Here is a 16312-nt window from a genome sequence, read left to right as displayed (position 1 = left end):
TGGTGTTAGGCTGCTAACAGAAGGCCAATGGTTCAAACCCACCAGCTACTCGCATGACAAAGATGAGATTGCCTGTTTCCATAAGAATTTATAGTTTCAGAAACCCTATATAGGGTCGCTATGAATTGGAGTTGACTTGAGGGCAATGGGTTTGGTTGGATTTGGAGGTCTTTCTTAGAGATCAGGCCCAATGCTAGAACATTAAAATGGCTTGCAACTAATTTATTTAATTTATTGTAACAGTAGATACACACTTTCCTCACTATTTGAACTCACATAAGAATAAGAAATCTTAAAAGCTACTACCAAATTTATACATTGCTTCCTTTCTTTTGACATGTGATTTTAGGACATATATTTAGACATTGACTGTCTGTCTTACCTCTGCATTAACTTCTTCCAATATTTCACAGATACCCCTGGTGCAAGTGACAGAGCTTTGTCCCACTGGATTAGAAAAGAAGAAAAATATATCTATTTCGATTGCATTGTTTCACCCTTAACTGACATTTTCCCAATGAAATCATATTTAATGATACAGAATTTTTTGAGTGTTTGGATTTAGAGGAATATTCTTGTATTCTATCTCATACATTCCAAAGAGTTTAAGTATGATCAGATTTTAAAATAAAATGGCAAAATAAGTAAAATTATATTATTTAGTAGGGAAAATCCCAAACCTAAAAAAAAGAGTAAGAAATAGAAAAAAAGGGAGCAGAGGAGAAAGGGAAGTAGAAAGGAAAGTAAGAAAGGGAGAGTGAGACAGGTGGAGGACTGATAGTAACAAAAGCATGTAGTTTAATGTATTAACTCATAGCATAATACAAGAGTAACTAGTTTCATGATATACAATAATTCATACTAAAGTTTTTATTTCTCTATTACTTATATTTATCCTGTAAGCTTTTTATTCTTTCCCTACTCATTTTTATGAATTGTATTTACCATCATTTCTTTCTTATAATATTTGTCTCCATATTTTTAAAAACTACACTGTTATTAAAGAAGCTCTTTAATAATCAATTCTGATGTTATTTGATAATATGGATTTCCAGTTTCGAAGGGAAATTAAGAGAAAATATTCAGAAGTAGTATCCCATGAATCCAAACTTAATTAATTAACTAAGTCTCCCCTAAAGCATAGGGCTCCATTTCACCACTAGAAAATTCCCTGTTAATCTGAAAATAACACATTAAATTAAGTAGCTAATTTTTAATATTATGTATTTAAATAATGTTACCTTCTCTCGCTCTCTCTCTCTTTTTTTTTAAGAAATTCTTAAAAATATGCTTGTAGTGGAAACTTGTTTTAATTATGGTGGTGGTAATGCTAGTGTGCCGTGGAGTCAGGTCAGACTCAAGTGACCCTGTAAAGGATTTCTGAGGCTGTAAATCTTTACGGGAACAAAAAGCTTCATCTTTCTCCAGCAGAATGACTGGTAATTTTGAACTGCTGACCTTGACGTTAGCAGTCCGACTCATAACCATACACTACCACAATACCTTATTTTAATTTTTGGTGTTGTTAGGTGCCATCGAGTTGGTACAGACTCATAGTGACCTTATGCACAGCAGAAAAAAACCTTGCCTGATCCTGGGCCAATCTCACAATTGTTGCCACGCTTGAGTTCACTGATGCTGCCACTTTGCCAATCCATCTCACTGGGGGTCTTCCTCTTTTTCTCTGACCCTCCAGTCTACCAAACATTATATCCTTCTCCAGTGACTGGTCCCTCCTGACAACAGGTCCGAAGTATGAGAGATGAAGTTTGGCCATCCTGGCCTCCAAGGAGCACTCTGGTTACACTTCTTCCAACACAGATCTGTTGCTTCTTTTGGCAGCCCATGGCACTTTCAATATTCTCCTCCAACAACATAACTCAAAAGCATCACTTCTTCTACGGTTTTCCTTATTCACTGTCCATCTTTTGCATGTTATTGAAAATACCATGGCTTGGGTCAGGTGTGCCTTAGTCTTCAAGCTGACATCTTTGTTCTTCAACACTTTAAAAAGGTCTTGTGCAGCAGATTTGCCTAATGCATTACGTCATTTAATTGTATAGGTTGGGATTATTGTTGTTGTTAAGTGCCATTGAGTTGGTTCCGACTCATAGCAACCCTCTGTAGGATTTCCGAGGCTTTAAATCTTCAAGGGATCAGAAAGCCATGTTTCTCCTCAGGAGCAGCTGGTGGGCTCAAACCGCAGACCTTGTGGTTTGCAGTCTAGTGCTTATCGTATAGAGCCATCTCACTCTCATAACCTGGGATTATGGCTGGCAATTTGCATGTTGAACAGGTTCCCAAGGAGTCCTGGTGGCATAGTACTTAAGGTGCTAAATTGTTAATCAAAAGGTTGGTGGCTCAAATCCGCCAGCAAATCTGAGGGAGAACAATGTGGCAGTCTACTTCCATAAAGATTGCTGTTGTTTAGTGCCATCCAGTTGGTCCTGACTCACAGCTCTGTATACGGTTTCTAAGGTTGCACATCTGTGCCGGAGCAGAAAGTCTCATGTTTCTTCTGCAGAGCTGTTAGTAGACTTGAAATGCCAACCTTGTGTGGTTTTCTGTCCAGTGCTTATCCTACAGAGCCACCGCACCCTCCTCAATAAAGACTGTTGTTGTTGTTAAGTGCTGTCTAGTCTGTTCCGACTCATAGCAACTCTTTATAGGGTTTCTAAGGAGTGACTGGTGAGCTTGAACCAACCTTGCATTTCCAAGCGATCTTGCAGTCCAGCACATTAATTCACAGCTTCACACCAGGACTCCTGATAAAGATTACTGTTGTTGTTAGGTGCCATCAAGTCGTTTCGAGGACACATAGTGACCCTGTATGGGGTTTCCCAGGAGCAACTGGTGAGTTTGAACGCCAACCTTGAGATTCAAAATGAACTTGCAGTCCAACGCTTTAACCCACAGTGCCAAAAGGTAGTTCATTCTTACACGTTTGCTGTGAGACTCAAATCTACTTGAAGGCAGCAGTTTGGCGTCACAGGTTACCAAGTGATGCTGATGTTGTTGGCCTGGGATTTTCTTTTGAGGACTATCATTCCATGTTATACAGCTGATATCAGATTGGCAGAAAGCTTTTTGGATTTGGAAAAAAATAAGCTTAATATTTAACACTTACCTAATATACATTAGAATACATTGTTAGACTCATTGATTCTACTTTAGTAGCATATTACCTCTCCAAGTTCAACCATAAGTTCACAATATCTCTGAATTTGTCCCAATCTCAAGTGTATTTCAGCAGCTTCCTTCAGTCTTTCCTCTTTAGTAGGCACACCAATACCACCACCAAATTTGGACATCTTGACTGTTGTTAGCTCTTGGGCTTCAGACTGGTTAAAAAGAATATAAAACATTCTAAACATTTAATGATTACAGATAATTAAAAAATATTTTATGTACAATTAAAAAAATATATAGCCTGGAAATTATATATTTAAAAACTTAAACAGTAAAACTTTAAGTAAACAATGAACATTAGTTAACAATAAAGTAAAAATTATTTGTTTATCAATTATGATAAATATTCCACAGGAATACAAGATATTGATAACAGTAGTGGTAATTTACAAGGGTGAAAAACTATAAGGGAACTCCTTCTTGTCTGCATAATTTTGCTTTAAATATAAAAGTTCTCTAAAACAAGTCAATATGAAAAAACAATGTTTTCTCTCTGTAACATATGACAACTATTTAAACATAATATTTTGTTGAGGGTGAGGGGTCGAGACGGGAAAGGAAAAGTTTAATCTCATTGTTCTCAAAAATTTCCAAGTGTTGTGGTTATATAGAAATCCAGGAACTGCAATACAAAACGGATAAAATATACATAAAGATCTCTATTAAAAATACAAAATTACTGGATCTCTCTAAATCTCTTCTGCATTTTTGATTGATTTTTTTCAGTTAACATTAGGTGTTTAGTCCGTGATTAAAGAAAAATACTTCCTCTTAATGAAAATAACTTTGACCATCAAACCCATGTCCCTGGCACAACTGAACGCTCTAATAGTTAATCATTGACATTTCATTGCAACCATATTAACAGATTTCTTCTTTCTGGTTTCAGGATTTATTTTGTTATCATCCCAAGGTAACATGCTAGGTAATGAATAGTTTTGTATTAAACATCATTAAGTGCTGTAATATGATCAATTTTAATTTTTTAAAAAATCTCAGAATATAGCTTATTAGACTCTGAGAGTAAAATCAAGGTAGTCCATATGTCACAATCATCTGGTGATAGAGTAAAGATAAAGCATTCAAGAAGTTTCAAGTGAACTTTGAGGAATTTCATGACATTTAAATCTACTCAAAATTATGGCTGCCTTAATCTGTTTATAAATACTTCATACTCTCATGATTGGTTTGCCCAAAGATTTCTCTCCTCAGTGTTGATCTATTCAGTCTACCCATTATAATCATATAGATTTCTGGCTTTTATCATTTATTTAAGGAGCTCTGATGACATGGTTAAAGTACTAACCAAAAGGTCACCCCACTAGCTATTCCATGGGAGGAAGATGTGTGGCAATTTTTCCATAAAGATAGGTAACGGTGGTAGTTGTGTGCGACTGAGTCAGTTCCAATTCACAGTGACCCAATATATAAGGGGTTCCAAGGCTGGAAATCTTTACAAACGTAGAAAGCCTCCTCTTTCTCCCTCTGAATGACTGGTAGATTAGAACTACTGACTTTGCGGTTAGCAGCACAACTCATAATCTGCTATACAACCAGGGATCCTTCTATAAAGATTGCTGTGGTTGTTAAGTGACATCACATCAGTTCCGACCCATAGTGGGTTCAGACCTGTAGCAGGTTCCAACCCAAAGCAGGTTATGACCTGTAGTGGGTTTGGACCCAAAGTGGGTTCTGACCCTTAACAACCCTGTATAGGGTTTCTAAGGAGTGGTTGGTGAGCTTGAACCACTGACGTTGTGGTTCAAACCAACTATGCAGTCCAGTGTATTAACCTACAGCGCCACACCAGGACTCCAAAAGATTACAAACTTGGAAACCTGTGGAGCAGTTCTACCCTGTCCTATATGGTCACATGACTCGAATTAACTTGGTAGCACTGGGTTTAGTTTGGGGCTTTCTCATTTATATATTTTGATATTGAAAAACAATTTGCACACTTTACTTACGGTTCTAAATTTAATCAGGTGTTTCAAATGCATTATTCCTTTAGAGTAGTTCTGAGGAAGTAAGCTATCATCTTGCCCTTTTATTACAGCAACCAAGTTCCATAAATTGTTACTGCCACCTGGAGGCTAAAGAGTTGACACTGAGTAACAAAGATCAAGTATTGAATAAAACTTCATAGCATTCCACTCAGAAATCAATCCAGATATAGAGTCTTTAAAGTAAAACAAACCTACAAGACTGAAAATAGGGAACCAGAGATATCAATGTATAATGAAATCAATTACAAAGCTAAAAGAGGAAATGGTGTAGATAAAGGAGATTTTAAGATAAAATAGTCTGTTTTAAGCATGGAAAAATTAATAAATTACAGGGTAACCACAAAGAAAAATCATACACCTGCACATCAGAATAAAAAAGGAAAATCAGAAAGATTTAGTAAACATTAACACAAAAGAGATGAAAATGACAAGAAAACCAAGTGAACTCAGCTTAGAAAATTATGCTTAACAAGAATCTAGCAGCACCACATACACATAAACAAACACACAGAAAAATGACAGCAATCAATTATGCCTATTGATAATTATACTGGATATAAATGGATTAAATGTACCAGTCAAGAGATGTAAAGAACAGAATGGATAAGAAAACAGGATCTTTCAATATGCTGTCCATAAGAGACCTATCAAAAACACGGAGGCAGCCTAAATGCCCATCAGTACAAAAATGGTTAAACTTTGGTACACACACATTATAGGATACTACACAACATTAAAGAATAAAGATTAATCTGTGAATTACCTCACAACATGGATGAACCTGGAGGACACTATGCTGAGTGAAATTAGTCAATCACAAAAGGACAAACACTGTATGAGACCAATGTTGCAAACAGTTAAAAAAAAAAAAAAAAAAAAAAAGGCTTTCTTGATACAATAAACGATCTATGATGTTTACCGGGATTGGGGGGGGGGGGAGGTGTTATTCATAGGCTACAGGGCAGACACATGTTAACATGGGTGATCAGGCAGGCTATATACAACAAGAAGGAAGTTAGCAGAGGAAAGATGAAGGTAGCAGGAGACAAAGGGAAGAACGCAATAGTTAAAGTGAGTCAAGGTAAATGCTGTTAACTGTTGGTACATGGACAGGATTGCAATCATGTAATGAAGCAAAGTTCGAAAGTGAGTCAAAAATTATCCACATTCCGATTATATTAAAACTTTTGTTGGCTGCACTATCTTATCAGTGCTTTGCATTGAAGGTCACTGCTGTGCAGGTGTGAATGTGGACATCTGTAAACAAAATTTAGACCAACACTAGAAGGAAGGTAAAAGTTTCTCTAAAAAAGTCATTACTGGTGATGAGACGGATTCATCACTACAAGCCTGAGAGTAAACAGCAGAGTATGGGATGGAAACATCCTCAATCACCTACCAAAAAAAAGTCCAAAAAGTCAACCATCAGCTGGAAAACGGATGTTTACAGTTTGTGGCACTGAGGGGTAAAGCACTGAACCACAAGGTCAGTTTGAATCACAAGGTCAGCAGTTCAAACTCACCAACTACTCCTTGGAAATCCTATATAGAGTCCCCTATGAGTTAGAAGCACCTCAGTGGTACTTAGCAATAATGGTTTTCTGGGATTCTCAAGGGTTACTACTGGAACATTATCAGGAAAAAGGTTCAACCATCAACAGTGCTCCTTACAGTGATAGGCTCACTAAAGAACTAAAGCCTAAACTTCAGATTAAACGCAAGGGCATTGAGATCTCGCATGACAATGCACATTTGCACACCTCTGCCCATATTGTTGACATTGCAAAAACTTCATTTTGAGGATGTATCCTCCCTATAGTCCTGATCTTAGTTCATAGAACTTCCACAGCCCTTTGAGGATGAAGATTGACCTCTGATGAAGAAGTGAAGATAGCAGTGCAATTTGTACCTCTCAGCTTAGCCTAAAACATTTTTAAATAAGGGAATACAAAAGCTTGCTGACTGAAGGACAAAGTATATTGAAAAGCAGGGAGATTATGTTGAAAAATGATGTATTTGTCTTTTCTAAAAGTTGATTAAAATAAATTTACAGTCAGAATGTGGATAACATTTAACACCATCGTATAGGATATGTTGAAAGTAAAATTGATGATTTGTTCCATAAACCTTTATTCAATTCACAATAAAGTTAAAACAAACCCATACCATAGCATTTTGCAATTTCACAAATATTATAATGCAAGCATATTTAAATTGAAAATGAATAAAATAACAATACCTTATCTCATTTATTATTTTGGGGTTTACATTTGTTTTATTACACTGTACTGATTATGATACGAGGCACCAGTTGGATTGGGATGGCACATGTAAATATGAGGAGGCTTCAAAAAGTTCATGGAAAATTGCAATAACGAGATAATGGGATTTTTCCATGAACTTTTCAAAGCCCCCTTGTATGTAGCAACTTACTGACTAGAGTTGTAATGAAGGGTTCATTCTGGCTTAAAAGACAAAGTTCAAATTTAATTCCTATTATACTTACTGATAAACATTCTGAAAACCATCTTAGTTTTTTCACTCGAGGATTTGCAGTTACTTTCTCTATTTCTTGTTTAATATCTCTTGATACCTTACCACACAGCAGAGGAGGAGTGCCTTGTTCTATAGCATTATCTGAAGACAGACAACATTTAGTGAGAAAAATTTGCTTATAAGACAGTATTTAAAAATAAAATCTGATACAGTGTATGTTCAATACCAGTATTCCCGATAATTTCTTCCCAAGTTCTGTCTGCCAGAATATTTATTTGTAAAGGAGTGATTAAAGGTGCTAAGGACCAGAGTCTCACGGTAGAATCACGGGAGCAAGAGGCCATAGTAAAAGGGCGACTTGGATGGCATGTTAAACCTGATGGAAAAAATAAACCTCTTTTAACTAAAGTAAACATTGAAAACTACTTATTTTATATGTACCTCATAAAATTTCCTAACTGAAGTTAAGAAGAAATGCTTGGAATGACTGCAAGGTTCTCAAATTATGTTGTAATTGCATTTAATGAATATATTGGCCAAAAAATCTAAGAATGTAATAAATGATTTGGTATACTATATAAATATGAATACAAAATTTAATAATTGATGAAAATGTTGACATTTTACATCAGTCAGTTAAGCAGCAGACATACTGTAATATAAATAGGGTGCACAGTAATTATGTTTGGATGCATGGAAGTTAGAGTCATAAGATGAAGAAAGAGCTGCAACTTTTAAATTTAGGATAAATTTAGAATAAATTTAGAATAAAAAATTTAGAATACATTTCATAAAATGAGATAGATTCTCTCTTAGATTCAGTTCCACATTGCCTCAGCTAAAATGCCACTGGAATAAAGCATATGTGTGGGAATGGTTGGAACAGAGTTACAAATGAGGATCACGTAATGTGCAAAAACAAAAAATCTGATTTTTTTAATACCTAGCACAATTATTATCTTTTAATAATTTCCAATGACTTTTCTATTATAGTCTATGTTCTACAATTTCAACAGCAAACAAACACACTTTCAAATAGGAAAATGCTATTAACAAAATTAAACACTGTAAGATATTCACAATACTGCATTCCTCAGAAATTACAATAATATATCAAAATAAAAAATAAGTGAAAAACACATTACCATATACATCTGCACCATGATCATACACAGTATCCAAACAAGTTCCTTCTCGAGTATCCCATACTTTTATAGTATAGTCCCAGCTACCAGATATTAGTAAATAAGGAATCTCAGTATTCCACATTAATCCTCTTACAGGTGCGGTGTGTCCACTAAGAATATTTATGCAAGCATCTTTAGTGTAATCCCAGATTCGAATAGAACTGAAAACAGAACATTATACTTTGTTTAAAGTATAATATATCTAAAGTATTAACAGATTCTTAATGAAACATGATTATTTCTTAGCATTTTTAGGAAGCATTTTATGTTTTAAAACATATTAAGGTTCTCTTCTTTACATATGATGTGTTATTGTTAAGTGCTGTCGAGTTGGTTCTGACTCATAGCCACCCTTTATAAGGTGTCCAAGGAGTGGCTGGTGAGCTTGAACCACCAACATTGTGGTGCAAACTGACATTGTGGTCTGCGTACTATCCTTTAGCATGACACCGAGAAATATTTAATTAAGCTAGAGTTAGCCTATTCCAACATAGCTCTATCCTTAAAGTTAATGGTCAGCTTTAAATGGTTAGCTTTAAATTATTTTAAGTTTAATATCATGTGTTCATAAACAGTAATATACTAAAATGATTTGTAACAAAATAACTTGAATGTTATCATGCTGTTGTTGTTTAGTGCTGTCATGTCAGTTTGACACATAGCATATAGGATTTTGCTATATAGGATTTTCAAGGAGCAGCTGATGAGTTTGAACTGACTCCCTTATGGTTAGCAGACAAGTGTTTATTCTATACTGTTACAGCAGGACTCCTATTGCTGGTATATTCGTCGCAAAACTCGAAGATACTATGCTTCACCCTAGAAAGTTTTAGGTCCTCCTTGAGCATAGTGGAGTACTTGAAAGTTTTACCATTGACCAGCGAACATACCTTAGAATCTCAAAGCACATTGTTTACCTAATTTAATGTATACTGCAAAGGTACCTGTGGGGTTCTGGTGTGGCACTATAGGATAAGCACTGGACGGCTAACTGAAAGGTCAGTGCTTCAAACCTACCAGTCGCTCCTCAGAAACTGTATACAGGGCCGCTATGTGTTGGAACTGACTTGGCAGCACTTAACAAGAACAACACTGGCAATTAATGGATTTCCTATAGTTTAACTCTTATTTAAAGATTCTAGATAACATCAGCGGAGTGCATTTAAAACAGCAGTTAGTACTAAAGAAACCAACAATTAAAATTTAATAAAATCCTTCAACTTCTATTGTTGTTGTTAAGTGCTGTTGAGTTGGTTCTGACTCCAAGTCACCCTAGATACAACAGAAAAAACACTACCTTGATCCTGAGTCATCTTCACAATGGTTATGTTTGAGTCCATTGTTGTAGCCACTGCGTCAATCCAACTCCTTGAGGATTAGTCAGTAGACTGTTTTATGCTATCTTTATGACAAAATTTCATAGCTACTGATTGAAGATTATATCTTTTATCAACAAGAATATAATTTAGAGATTAAAGACTATATTAAGAGATTAATCTGAAAAGTGAACTCACTTTCACATGATATACTTATGGGAAATACCATTTTAAGTGATAACTTACAAAAATATCATGAATGCTTCTCAATAAGTTTAGTGATGTTGTTGTTTTTAAGTGCCCTCAAATTAGTTCTGCCTCATAGCGAACCTCCCCGGGTTTCCGGGGAGTAGCTGGTGGGTTTGAACTGTCGACCTTGTGTTCTGCAGTCTAGTGCTGATCCTACAGGGCCATACCAGGAGCTTGTAGCTCTCCCCAAACATCAAGACAAAGTACTTATTCAACATCAAACCTATGGTTAATGTGTACTATGACTTTTGCCTGCATAAAATAAGATTTTTCTTATCTAAATATATTCTATCTTCAGTGATTAAAAGTATACTACACAAAACTATCTTGTTTGAATATAAAATATAGGTAAGATTTCAGAAGTATTCACAAATCTAGAAGATAATGTTAATTCATTTTTATTTCTAAATTATCTTATTTTCAGGCAAAAAATTATGATTTCTTTTATTCCATTCTTAATGAAAACAGTACAAAACTCTTTTCTATTTTAAATGCAACAACATTTTAAAAAGCACACTCTTGTCTATATATTCAGACACTTATTTGTTTCAGATGCTTTTCCCTTTCCCCACAGATCCTTTTAAAATTCCATCAACTTTGTTACATCCACATTAAGCAAAATAAATAAAAAATAATCACGAATTTTAGGGCAACATAAGTATGGTAGGGTTTCATTTTGGTTGGATGCAGTTAAGAACTTCTGAATTATCTACTTGTTATGTACATTATGTACATATTTCATATGCTTTTGATAATATAAATATATGTATCTCTAGAAAAACATATGCTTATGAGTTTAGGCCCTAGAAAGTCAGAATCCAAAAATACATACCCATCATCAGAACCACTGCAAAGAATCCCCTCCCTCAAAGGAGACCATCTAACATGAAACACTTTTGCTGTGTGCCCACTGAAAACTTTCAATGGTTGATCGGAACTGGTGGCTACATAATAGACACGAACATTTTTGTCTTCACAGCCAGTGGCTATCATGTCTCTGGAAAAATCATTAAAAATGTGAAAATGTTGACAGCATTTATTAATAATAATTTAAAAGTGAGAACATTTCTAATTTCTAAAAATGGAATTTGTCTCAGCTGTTTTTACATGTTAAATACTGAGCTCTTTTCAAAACTACCCATGTAAGCTCCCATAACATGGGAAATTATTAAATTCAGTGACAATGGAAAGTCATAGTGTAACATCAACATTGCATAGATTGCTAAAAGGGTTTAGATAAAGGACCACATTTCTATAGTAGAAGTCATACATGTTCTTGTTAAGGGTCTGTCCAGTTGGTTTTGACTCATAGAGACACCGTACAGGGTTTCCAAGGAATAGCTGGTGGGTTTCAACCAACGACCTTGTGGTTCGCAGTTCAATGCTTATTCCCACATTTCATTAGTTAGTCCTATGCATTTTTCCCAAAGTATCAGAAAGTTGTTTTGAGAGAAGGAAAACAGTACTTGTAAAGCTTATAAAAACTTCATGAACTGAAAATAAAACTCCAAACCAAACTTACTGCCATCGAGTCAAATTTAGACTCACAGTGTCCCTGCAGGGCAAAGTAGAACTGCCCCATAGGGTTTCCACAGCCGTAATCTTTGTGGAAGCAGGCTGACAACATCTTTCTCCTGAGAAACGACTGCTGATTTTGAACCACCGATTTCTCAGTTAGCAGCCTACCACTCAGCCATGTAACGAAGGTGACACTGTTGTTACTGAGTGTCTTGGAAGCAGTTCAGACTCCCAGACTCTGCAGAGTTTTCCATGGCTATAAATCTTTACAGGAACAGAAAGTGGAGTGGCTGGTGGGGTGGAAGTACCGTCCTTGTTTTCGCAGTCCAGTGCTTATCTTCCAGTCACAGAATTCTCTGTGCCGTTGTTGTTGTTGTTAAGTACTGTTGAGTCAGTTTCAACTCATTGTGACCCTGTATAGGGTTTCCGGGTAGCTGATGGTGAGTTTTGAACTACCAATACTGTGGGTCAAACTGACCTTTCAAGCCAGTGATTACCCTACAGTGCCACACCATTGTTGTTGTTAAGTGCCGTCGAGTCGGTTCCGACCCATAGCGACCCTGTACAGGGTTTCCGAGGGTGTAAATCTTTACGGGAGTAGAAAGCTTCATCTTTCTCGGAGCGGCTGGTAGTTTCGAACCGCTGACCTTAAGGTTCGCAGCCCGATTTGTAACCACTACGCTACCAGAGCCCCACACCATTAGGGTTTGCTTAAATGAAAATAGCTAAAATGAATGAGCATTTATAAGGTTTCTTCTCGTTTTTTAGGCAAGGGGAATATTATCTGAGAAAAAAGTGATGATTATTACTTATAAAAATAACATTAAAATTATGGTTATCTAAAAATCTCTTAAGTGTAATTATAGAGTTCTGGTATGGCAGTTGTAGGATAAGCACTGGACTGGTAACCACAAGGTCAGAGGTTCAAATTTACCAGTTGCTCCTCAGAAACCGTATACAGGGTTGCTGTGAGTTGGAACTGAACAACAAGTGTAATTATTATTTATTTCAGGGGGAAAAACTGAAAAAACTTACTTGTTGTTTTGACTCCAATCACAACCAAAAACTGCAGCTGGATGTTTGTATTTGTGTAGCACTTTACCATCAATGGTTCGAATAATACTGCAATTAATGATGTCAATAGAAAAAAAGCAGCTACATCATTCAAACGAACAAAGTCAGCGTTGTATAATTCACATGTAATCATTTTAGGACTGAGAGCTTGTTTGCAAAGCACAAGGAACATTTAAAAGTACTACATAATGAGATTATCAATTATGAGTATATTCTCATATACTCCCAAAACCCACTGTCTTGAGTTGTTTCTGATTCATACCAACACTGTAGAACAGAGTAGAGCTGCTCCACATGGTTTCCAAGGCTGTAATTGTTTATGGAAGCTGACTGCCACATCTTTCTCCTGCGGATTGGCTAGTAGCTTCCAACTGCTGACATTCTGGTTAGCAGTTGAGCACTTTAGCCATAAATTTTGAGGTAGAAACTATTTCTTATACAATTTCTTAAGGAAAAATATAATTAAATAATAAGTTTTGAAATATAATGAAGTAGGTAAGATATGAATTCATTTTCAGGTTTAAATTTTAGCAATTCAAAATCTGTGCTATTTATAACTCATTTACATACTGCACAAGCTATTATAATAAGACATATGTTACAACATTTTCATGGTAAATTCTCAGTGATATGGCTAGAAAGTCAGAGGACCTTCCCCTAAAAATAGATCCCATATAAATTAACTACTCTAATAGCCTGCTATATTATTTCCATAATTTAAGAGCTGTGATTCTATTGGGAGCAGGGGGAGCTGTGTATTAATTAATGTACTATGGGTTTAAAAACATTGAATACATTTAAGAAGCAAAATGTTATTAGGCCCATCAAACTTTTAGATTACTGGGGAGTCTTGGTGACCTAAGTTTACAAATGTTTAGTCATTGAATACTGAATTTAATAAATACATTGTTGTTGATCTAAGGTGACCTTGAGTCCATTTTGAATAATAGCAACCTTACCTACAACAGGACTAACACTGCCCGGGCCTGTGCTCTCCTCACAAATGTTCCCATGTTTGAGTGTGCACTAAAATTACGTGATTAAGATAATTATGTCTTAATCTTAAAACTCTTATAGGCGTATCTTTTTTATTTTGGTAGCTGTTAATTAGTAACTAGTTCATTACAAAGGAGCTCTGGTAGCGTCGTGGTTACAAATTGGGCTGCGAACCTCAAGGGTGGCAGTTCAAAACTACCAGCTGTTCCGCGGGAGAAAGACGAGGCTTTCTGCTCCCGTAAAGACTTGCAGCCTCTGAAACCCTGTACAGGGTCACTATGAGTCAGAACCGACTCCACGGTACTTAACAACAAACAACAACAACAACAGTTCCTTTCAAGCAAAAAATAAAATCACCAATATTACTATTTGTGAATATTTTAACTTCCTGATAAGAACCTCTGGCTTCCACAACTATTGTCTTTTCCACTGAAATGAATGGAGGATATTTTCAGCATCCATGAGTATTGACACCACCAGATATATTACCTGTCAAAGATGACCACACCCATAGCTAGAGAGTACCATTATCTGAATTAAAAAAAAAAAAAAAAAAAAAAAAAAAAATTTAACCAAAGGCAATTCTCCCCTTACATATTTGTTGGAATGTAACAGAATTAAGAAAGGATACATTTCTGAAACATGGAGTTAGAAGAGTTAGCTCCTGAAAAATAAGCACTTCCCACATGCATTCTCCCTCACATACGTTTCATATAAACAATATCTACAAAACTGTGAAGAAGTTTCTAGAATACTTGACATATCTTGAATCACCAGTGAAACTGAAATACCACTTCCTTCAGAATGTGATAATATTTATTTAGACTCTTTGTGAAACATTCTTGGGGATTCTTTGAGGCAATCCAGAGTCTTTTAGTTATAATTCAGGTAGGACTTTCATTTAGAAAGTATTGATGGGTTCATTTCTTTACTTTTTAAACACTGATACGTTGTTAGTTATTACTGAAATAGCATAGTAGTGTAGGGCATGCCTATATAGGTGGGCTTATAAATGTTATTTATGATAGCTGCAAAAATGAAATCTCAGAATATTTTAATGCATGTGTTAACTTAATACAATTGATATTATGTCATGTGCCTTTTATAAACAGTGCAATTTCATACATAGTACTTACCAGAAACCATCACCACTGCACGTTGCTATTCTTTTGGAATCTTTATGACTCCAGGCAATGGAGAATATTCCATTTTTTCCATGCTTCAAAAAATGCAAAATACCTATCAATAAGAAATAATTCACCCCTCCCCTTATTTATTCACTTCTTCTAAGTATTATTTTTCTATTAGTAACTTTTTCAAAAGGATACTAACAGAGACATTCTTGTCATTAGCAGAAGGCTGAATGTGTACTTTAGTAATTGTGGTGGACGTGTGTCATGGACCCTGCATAGGATATCTGAGGCTGAAAATCTTTATGAGAGCAGAAAGCCTCCTCTTTCTCCCTCTGAGCAAATGGTATATTTGAACCACTGTCCATGCAGTTAGTAGCCCAACTCATAACCCACTATGCTACCTGGGCTCTTTGAATATGTACTTTAAGAGAGTGAAAAACTATTAATCTTAAAACAACAAATTTTAAGATATAGCTTGGGTGACTCCATTTCTTTTTGTTGAATTAAAAGGAAAGAGTGAGCACTCACTTCTTCAGCCATGTATAGGATTAAGTCATACACAATGCCTTTTGCCAGTAATGCTAGTTTGAGAATGAAGATACATATCTAGCTACTTTTAAACCCAGTGCTACTACAATTGTAGTGTGAAATAGAAATATTACAATTCATTGTTAGTATTATTTTTCCCTCCAAATTTTAAATTTTTAATAAACACACATTAGAACAAGCTTAGGTTAGCCCTATAATAAATTACTCTGTATACACATGTTCTCAGCATTCTTGGACTAGGAATGTATTGAAGATATAGTTACAGCTGGTATGGTGGTAAGTTTTTAAAACACAAGGAATATATTATGCATGGAAGTGTCATTTATCAAGTGTGTCACGGGTGAATAAAATTATGGTCAGTTCATATCCAAATTTTAATGTAAACATTTCAGTTTTATAAGGTATTTACAATGTAGCTGCAGTTAACTTATTCTTATTCTGAGTTTTAAGATTACTTTATAATTAAAGCTCCAGATTCATTAAGGAATCTCTATATTGTTGTTTTCACCTTTTCTCAGGATAGGGGTTGTTGTTGTTCTTGTTAGGTGCCATTGAGTTGGTACTGACCCATAGCCACCTTATGCACAGCAGAACGAAAC

General features: G+C 35.5%; 1 protein-coding gene across 2 annotated transcripts in view; it reads right to left on the bottom strand.

Moving 5' to 3' along the window:
- Positions 1–16312, bottom strand: part of WDR17 (WD repeat domain 17) — a 117671-nt gene that overhangs the window by 38354 nt on the left and 63005 nt on the right. For both annotated transcript variants that reach the window (XM_006834410.1, XM_006834411.1), the window contains 9 exons: positions 15168–15250; positions 12997–13083; positions 11276–11440; positions 8837–9039; positions 7918–8067; positions 7702–7832; positions 5157–5282; positions 3186–3341; positions 383–447 (listed from right to left, as the gene is read on the bottom strand). In XM_006834410.1, the coding sequence (XP_006834473.1) occupies positions 383–447; positions 3186–3341; positions 5157–5282; positions 7702–7832; positions 7918–8067; positions 8837–9039; positions 11276–11440; positions 12997–13083; positions 15168–15250 (1166 nt within the window). The remainder of the gene's footprint in view (positions 1–382; positions 448–3185; positions 3342–5156; positions 5283–7701; positions 7833–7917; positions 8068–8836; positions 9040–11275; positions 11441–12996; positions 13084–15167; positions 15251–16312) is intronic.

The sequence above is a fragment of the Chrysochloris asiatica genome, unplaced genomic scaffold (assembly GCF_000296735.1).
Source record: "Chrysochloris asiatica unplaced genomic scaffold, ChrAsi1.0 scaffold00011, whole genome shotgun sequence".
Classification (NCBI taxonomy): Eukaryota; Metazoa; Chordata; class Mammalia; order Afrosoricida; family Chrysochloridae; genus Chrysochloris; species Chrysochloris asiatica.
The sequence above is the reverse complement of the archived record's forward strand: the minus strand, read 5'-3'. Positions and strand labels throughout refer to the sequence as shown.